The following is an 8623-nucleotide window of genomic DNA, read 5'->3' as shown; positions in this document are numbered from 1 at the left end:
CATTTATAGGGGATTTAACTCGGTTTATTGGCCCTGTATGCATTTAACTGCTCATGAGTGGGAGGGCTTCTGTTTTTGTCTTGTCAGGGATATAGTGTTCAGATGGGAGTTCAGTCAGTGTTTCTGCAGGTGTGAGGGCTGTGCAGTCATCTTCCTCACCATTGTTTTGACTTGTGTGTAGTGTACTGATCATGCATTGCCTGATATGTATTTTGACTGCTTCACCAGATGCTTTTTATTCACATGATAAGGACATAAACACTGACACCCATACGGCTATTTAAGGGTTATTTCTCTTATTTTGATACAGTTTCAGATTGGTTGTGATATAGAAGTATATTCTGAAAGTATTTACCGGAAGTCAGACTCTGCCATAATAAAATCCACTCATGTGGTTTTGACATGTGCTGTAATTCCTCACTGTTGCCATTGGAGGGCAGTGGCGGTTAAACCCTTGGTAGCTTTGCCTTTACCAGGTTAGTTGCAATTTCCTCAATTGTGTGTGTGTTCTGATAAATCTTAACCTAAATTTATGCATCCAAAAAGTAAGAAAATTGGTTATCAATTTAGAAAAACATATCTAGACAGAGGTTTAATCAAATAATATGTTCTTATACTCCACATTATATTTAAGACAAATCTTGCCATGTATTCCCTCCTGTTAGTGTGCAACAGTGTGTGTTTCCAAAGTAATCTTGTTGATAATTCAAATTTGTATTCATTTTTCAAAGCAGAGCAGCATGCATAGAACAGATACACTACACAACTTTTGCAAGGAACAGTAGACAGCTATTCCTAAACACTAAAATAAGACAAAACGATGAACATGAAAGGCAAGAAAAATATAAGTCAGTCAATTCTTTCCATTCTAGTTTAAAATTTAAATGAATGTGTGACCAAAACTGATCCCACATCTCATTTGCTTTCCCTTTACAGTCCCAAAGTAATTTTTATGAATGAAAGGAGTGTCATGTTGAAGAAAGTGGCTGTTTCTGTGTTTGGGATGCCCCACCTCCCTTCCCACCCCATCCCATCTCTTTCCCGAGCAGCTGTATAAAAATCCCAGGAATCCCAGCTCGGCAGCAGATCTTAAACTCCACACATAGCAACCAGGATGACCGGGATTATTTTGTTCCTCTTGTTTCAGGTGTTGTCTCTTTCCAAAGGAGAGGAGCATGCTGGAAATGGTGAGTATATCTTATTTTTCCCATTCAGATTAAGTGAAAATTTTGCCCATATTTTATCTGCTGTAGTGTCAACATGTAGGACTCTAGTTTGTCACTTGTTGCTGAGTATTAAACGAGATGCGTTTTATTAAGTTGCTCTTATTTTGTTGTATTATTCTTTATTAAAAAAAAAAAAAAAAAAAGTTTATTTGCAGTCTTTTCTATGAAAAATAATTCATTCTATGCTAACAATTAGACTTCATGTCATTTGTAAAATTCTTATGTGAGGGAGGAGTTGACATAATTTTTAAAATTATTTTCAGGGATTAGAGGCTTTTATTTTATGGGTGCCTCAAAAAGTGATAATTTATTTGTTTTCATTAGATTTATCAAGCTTCCTTTAGGAAAAGAGTATCAGATTGTAAAAGAAGTACCAAGTTGTCATAAGATAAGATAAGATAAGATAAGATAAGATAAGATAAGATAAGATAGTCAGTGGAGCACAAACAAAGCACACAAGAGCAAAAAAGAGCAAAATCAAAAATAAAGACAAATCAAAAAAGCTATAAATACTGTTTCCAGCTGTGCACATGCTGATCATGCTACAGGTTGGATAGGGGAGATACTCATACGTACACTTATACACACATATCTACACACATAATTGTACATATAGACACGCATGCAGATTATACATATGAGTGATGAAAGTTACTATTGAACCTAAATAGTGAAGTTCTAGTATATTGTTTTGGGCAAAACAGAAAGTTGTAAACTATTCTGTGAAATAAACTTGTTGTAGGAATATGCTGCAGGAATATGGACATATATAATTATACTGATGTATAATTTCTGTCTGTGTCACTCTCAGAGCTGTACATGCTGATAGAAAAGGGTCCGACCAGCTTTGTGGACCCAGTACCAAGCAATCAGAGCAGGGTTCTTGTTAAAGAACCCTCGCTGCCCATCAATGAGCTTTTAGAGAAAAGCAGTAAGAGCAGCGAGGCAAAATTCAACCTCCACCCTCTCCCCGCTGCTGTTTGGCCAAAACACAGTGATCTGGCCCCTATCCCTCGCCACCACAACCCCCACAACAAGAGCAAGAAGGGCCCTAAGAGTGACCGCCTGGTAGAGCACAACAGTGAGAAAACTAGAGAAGTAGTGGGTCCGCTTCCCAAAATCCCACTGACAGGAGCCACAGCTGTTGTCACCAACCGAACCGTGCAGAAACCCAGCCAGGACGCCCAGCCCAACATCAGTCCCCCTCAGCAGAGTGAACCAGAGGGGCACCCCAACTCCAGACCCAGGGGGCCACCTCTAACCCTGCCAGCTCAGCCTCAACCACAGGCCCCTTCCCCACGCAGAGATCCCCCAACCCGAAAACTGGACCCCGAGGAGAACCGACCGGGAAAGTCCAGCCTCTATCAGTCAGTGCCCCGGAACAACAGCCGCCCTTCTGTTATCTACAACCGCCGCTCCTCCAGCCTGCTTTATCAGTTCGATGTCCTGAGGCGAGGTATGGGAGGATTTGTTGTGTCCTGACCTTAAAATCTGAACCGTGTATTAAATCTTATTATACAGACACTCAGGGTCCTTGAATGTCATCATAGTGATTATATTATATTATATTATATTATATTATATTATATTATATTATATTATATTATATTATATTATATTTAGTAACTCCTTTTTTATTAGATTCACACTTTGAAAGATTACATATAAGACCTGTGATGCTTAATTTTAGTATTTATTATCTACAGTATTAGTTCTCATTGAGAAATGACTCAATCCAAATACCATATATTCTGAACATTTTTTGGCTAGTTTAATCTGGAGTAATTCATCAGATTCTATAAAATCTTCATATGCTGTTCCAAAAAGAACCATGGATCTCTGAACTTTCCAGCTGATGTATGAGGGATTTTTAAGAGTTTATTTTGCTTAGGAAAGAGGATTTTTTTCAACCCATAAAGGAACATTGAATGCCTCCGTAGGCAGTATTTATTCCATTATTAATAGTCTTTTAGCATGTGATTCAGATTACATTAAAGCTCTGCTGTAATCTTTTAGTTTTCATAGTGAGAGATGAGTAAAACCAAATGCCTTACATTGTGAAAAACATTTGATTGGTTTAATCTCAAGCAATACATCATGTTCTATAAGATCATCATATGTTTTTCCTGTGAGAACCCCCTGTTTCTAAAAAGTCAACTTTTTATGAGTTGTTTTTGATTTTTTTCATTTTCCAGCTAATCCAAGAGGGTTTTAAAGACTTTATTTTGCTTAGGATGGAGAACCTTCCCAACCCATTAAGGAACACTTAATACTTCAGTAGGTAGGATTAGGGTTATTTCATTATTATTAAACTTTCAGCACGTGATTCAGATTTTTTTCAAGATTACACAGAAGATGTGTGGCACTGAGTGATATTTATTATCTTGAATACTGAGGTGATTCCAATGAAATGTCACATTTTCTAAAAATAAATTAATTAATTAAAACATGGGGACAAACTGCCCTTGGATTTAACTTAATTTGTCAGTCACACATAAATTTGGAGAAAGATAATGACAGTTGGTTTTTGGTAGTTGGTTAACACCCCCTACCACTAATTACCCTTGAATCTTACTGTTAGTGTTTCCCTTAGTGTGTAGCCAGCAGGGAGGTCATAATAATACCGATCCAACGACAGCAAGAGCGTGCTTATAATACAATTAAGATGGAAAATGTAGCACAGATGTGATCCCATCGAGAGCCCCCTCCTCCTGTCCTTTACTGAGGAATGCAACGCCTGGGTTTTGTAATGACAAGCCCGTCCTTTCTAATGATGCTGGAATGAGAGTCTGGCTCCGAACAGACACAGCAGACAGTCACTCTCTCTTCTTCTCATCCCTCTCTCCCCTCCTCTCCTTGTCTTCTCTGCAGAGTCAGACTTCACACATGATGCCTTCTGCATGAGCGAGTGCAGGAAGGAGAAGGAGGAGAGGGAATATTACTGCTACAGCGAGTTTGGTACGTACCTAGACTTACAAAAGCCAAAAGAAAATGAAATAGATATGAATTAACCCTTGAAGACCCACATCTATTTTTGTCACAACTTCCAGATGATTTTGTTTTTGTCTTTCCCAAGTCATTTAATCACCATTTATTATAATATTATCATCTACATTTTTCAGTGATAATCAGATATTTTCCTATATTTACTGATCATGTAGATGTTCATAAAACCTCACAGTAGATTCAAAGGCTATCGATCAAATCAGAAAAAAAAATTAGGAAAAAGTTAACTTTTCCACAAAATAGATCATTAACTGAACATAAAAACAAGTGTGTCCATCCACTGTCATTTATCAAACTACATGGACAACAACACTGATACTGGTGAATCAATGCTACAGAAGATGACAGTGTTTCCACGTTCACTATGGAGCCTTTGAACGTCCAAATCAGTCATATTTGATGACCATGAAAAGTTGAGAAACTGTAATTTACTTGAGTTATTTTTATGGTTTGATAGGATTAGTTGATCAACAGTAATTAAAAATTTTAGGTCAGTAGATGCTTTTGGTTGGCAGTGGATGTTTATGTCTTTATGGGTTAACAAGACTTCTGTAATCTACTTATTTACTTAGATCTATATTAGATGACTTGATTATAATTAGGATCCTTCATTATTGTGTTTTTATTTAGTTTTGATGCAAGGAAAGTCTGATAAATATGTATTTTGACACCATAAATTCAGGGCCACATGCAGCTGAATTTAATCTCAAATGGGCCGAACCAGTAAGATAATAGCATAATAACTTATAAACAACGACAACTCCAATTTTTTTTCATTGTTTTAGAGCAAAAAAGTAAAATGACATATTGAAAATGGTAACATTTACAAACTATCCTTTCACACAAAATGTGAACAACCTGAGCAACCATAAACAACCTGAAATTCCTCACGTGAATTTCTAACCATATTAGCGAAACATTTACGCATGTGCCTTACAGCTCACAGTGAATCTACAAATACACAAAACATTTAGTAACAGACATATGGAACTGAAATATATATTATTTAATATATATGTTTTCAAGTGGCCTCTGTGTGTGTGTGTGTGTGTGTGTGTGTCCGGGGATTCACACAAAATCTGGAAAGAGCTGACTGCTGCAGTTTGGCATACTTATGTATTTTTTGGTCAAGGAAGATAGTAGCAAAAACAGCTAGTTGATAGAACCAATATTTTGGGAGATATTAGTAATTTTTGAGTACAATGGCCTTACAATTACGTTGCTATGGCCAGAATGCTTTGGCGGTGACTGCTGGACAAATGCAGTACAGCATGCACAAATACACAACAGCATAAAAACGACCACATCTAGAACCCGTGGATCCCCATGGGTCAACACGCTAGTGTATATCACTGGTGTAATTTTTGCATTTTGTAAATTCATCCCCTGGTCTACATTGGACCCTGTGGTGGGCTGGTTTAAGCCCACATATGTTTGACATCATTGTCGTAAATAATTGGCAAATAACAGTGGAGCCAAGCAGACATATCACCTGCATTACATTAAAAATATGTGATTTACAAAGGTCAAACAAACCCAGAGTCAATGCCGAAATGATGTAATGATACTGTTTATGTGCCTTAAACAGCTGTCAATGGGATTGTTCATGACATTGACGTGCTGCGTAAAGGAATCCGCCTCATCACACTGATGGTGAGCAGCGATGGCTTCTACAAGATGAGTCGTCTCTACGTGACGCCCGACAGCTTCTTCTTCAAAGTTCGCCTTCTGGTCCTGGACACGTACAAGTGCAGCAAGCCATGTCCTGACATCAAACTTGGTAAGTTAGACACCGTAGCTTGTTTTGTGATTTTCCTTCAGTTACTTCCTTTAGTTTTTCTAAGCTTTCAAAAATCAAAAAATTTTAGCCAGTCTTTTCAGTAAGAGAACTAGAAAAGCCCACAAAGAGCGCAGACCTGCACAGATCAGCCCCCCCTCTCATCCCCACCAAAATGTAATTATTTGTTCCTTGTGCCAGTATCTACATTTCCTGAAAATTTCATCAAAATCTGTCCTTAACTTTTTGAGTTATCTTCCTAACAGACAAACAAACAAACAAACAAACCCTGATGACAACATAACCTCCGCCGTCCTTAGCGGAGGTAAATATAGAAGTAAGTCATTGATAGTTGTAATGATAAATCATGATTAGTAGTTCATTAGCTTTACTGTGAAGACTTTTCCTTCCCCTCATTTTCTAATTCATACTTTCTAAACCCCTTCTCCTCATATCTTATGCCCTTCCACCCTACAACTGAATCATATGTCCATTATTTCATTACAGTGTACTGCTGCATTTTAGATCTCAGAGTTCAACTTATTATCATGTAAACCTATAAGCAAGGATATCATACTTTTTTTAATTCAACGCAAACAAGTCTGGTTACAGTTTTGATCATTTTCTATGAGTTATACAAGTTCTGAGTTAGGAAAACTTCTTAAATATCCTGTATAATATAGCTCTGGGCCACACTTCTTATTTATTGTGGGTGCCAGTCGCCAAAAAGTTATCTATCCTCAGTCATCGCTCCGCTTCTCAAGATGCATTTTAGGACATCCTTAATGATGGTATGTCAAGAGGACACAGGGGTGAACAGACAATGAGAGAGAATCAGAGAAATAGGGGAATGACTTGTTACAGAAGCAACATGGCAGCTCCACTAACTGAGAAGTTTACGCTCCGTGTTCACAATGTTCACAGTGTTCAGCCCCTACACAACTGGACATACATGGTCGTCACTGGATGGGAATGTTGAAGATGTGTTGGAGGACAAGTATGAGGCTGGATAAAATGGAAATATTGAGTAATTTGTACCAAAGTACTTGAGTAAAAGTATTTGGTTATATTCACACTGGAAGAGGTTGTAGTCTTTAGTATTTAGCAACAATTACATAACTTTGTTGCTCTATTAAGATTTATGTAGTGATCTTCTAACATTAACATGTACGTGTTAGATGTTAATGAATTTGTTTATTTATAGTCTATATCAGATTCTCTCTATCTCTGAGTTGGATGGAAACTCCCGTTTTCTCACATCAGCAGAAGCATTAACGTCTTGTTTCGTGCAAACATGAAAACTCTTTCACAGTTATCTGAACACTTCCTCTGCTTGATCCCAAGGGACCAGATATATCATAATGGGCCAGATCTACCACCGGAGGCGCCATCTTCCCACTGACCTCCTGAACCTTCTCGGTGGTAAACTGAAGCCTGGGGACGGCCTACTGCGAAGCAACAACTATGTCAAGAGGTTCAACAAACGGAGACACCAGAAAGCTTTGGAGGCCACCCGCTCCAGGTGTAGGTGAACTAAACACAGACTATCACCCCCTGCTGCAGGGGAAGAGACATTGCAGCATATCTGAACTGATTATAACTCGCTCCCCAGTGTTGTGCAAGACAGAGGAGATTGTGCAGAAGGCATGGATTTACTTTGTATGGACTGCTTTAATGTATTCTAACCTTGGTGCACCTTTTACACATCTGTTAGGTTCCCAACATGTTGAAACTTGGACTCTCTGATGGCATGCCCTTTCCATTAAATGGATCTTGAATGTTTATTTTGAAATTTTTGGGGAATCAGAGACCTAAGCCCTCTGTTATCATCTCAAAACTTAAGGCTGATATCAACAACTTCATGTTAACTCCTCATTCATTCATGGCTGGTACATGAAACACCTTAATTAAAATATATATCAAGTCCACGCACCTGTAAAGGAACATTTGGCCTTTTTAAGCAGACTTTCTTACGCTCAGGAAGAAATTAATTTGTCGAATGTGAAAGTTTGATCATTTTGCATTACCTGCCTTTTTCCAGATTTTTCTTATTAAAAGATGCAATATGCAGGATTTGCGTGGTTATGTATTGAAGCTTTTTGATAGAGTCTGGGTTGTGCTGCCAGCTGTTGACATTAACGCACTCCATTACAAAGCTAACAACGGTCACAGTTGTTTTACATCTATGATCTACATACACTTCATACATCAAAAGCCACAATATCCTGCAACACTAGACATTCACTGTGTCTCAAATCACATATTTATGTGCGCAGACTAACTATACTGAGTGTGTATGTGCATTCACACTGTCAGCTACAGCAAATGTAGTGCATTTTATGTACCCGAATGTAATCATAATGTTGAGTGTGGAACACCAGATACTTCTCACCTTCAATGATCACTGTCTTGGCTGTGTAGCAGAATGAGGACCAGACATGACAGTGGAGGAAGTTGTGAAACCAGTGGTGGTAGTGAACATCAATCTACACAAAATCAGTCATTAAAAAAAATTTAATATAAATAGAAGTAAAAGTTAGTGAGTAATACAATAGACAATGACAAGAATGTTAAGTTTATTGGTAGATATTATGGTGGGGGGTAATGTTCAGCA

At 37.9% G+C, this 8623-nt stretch overlaps 1 protein-coding gene across 1 annotated transcript; it reads left to right on the top strand.

Moving 5' to 3' along the window:
• Positions 1-1096: 1096 nt before the first annotated feature.
• On the top strand, positions 1097-7938 carry LOC115420854 (uncharacterized). Its single transcript, XM_030136417.1, has 5 exons — positions 1097-1187; positions 2038-2682; positions 4098-4184; positions 5821-6012; positions 7354-7938. Exons 1-5 carry the CDS (start codon positions 1115-1117, stop codon positions 7539-7541), a joined length of 1185 nt encoding a protein of 394 aa, XP_029992277.1. The 5' UTR covers positions 1097-1114; the 3' UTR covers positions 7542-7938.
• The last annotated feature ends 685 nt before the right edge of the window (positions 7939-8623 follow it).

This window comes from Sphaeramia orbicularis, chromosome 1 (assembly GCF_902148855.1).
Source record: "Sphaeramia orbicularis chromosome 1, fSphaOr1.1, whole genome shotgun sequence".
NCBI lineage: Eukaryota > Metazoa > Chordata > Actinopteri > Kurtiformes > Apogonidae > Sphaeramia > Sphaeramia orbicularis.
The sequence above is the reverse complement of the archived record's forward strand: the minus strand, read 5'-3'. Positions and strand labels throughout refer to the sequence as shown.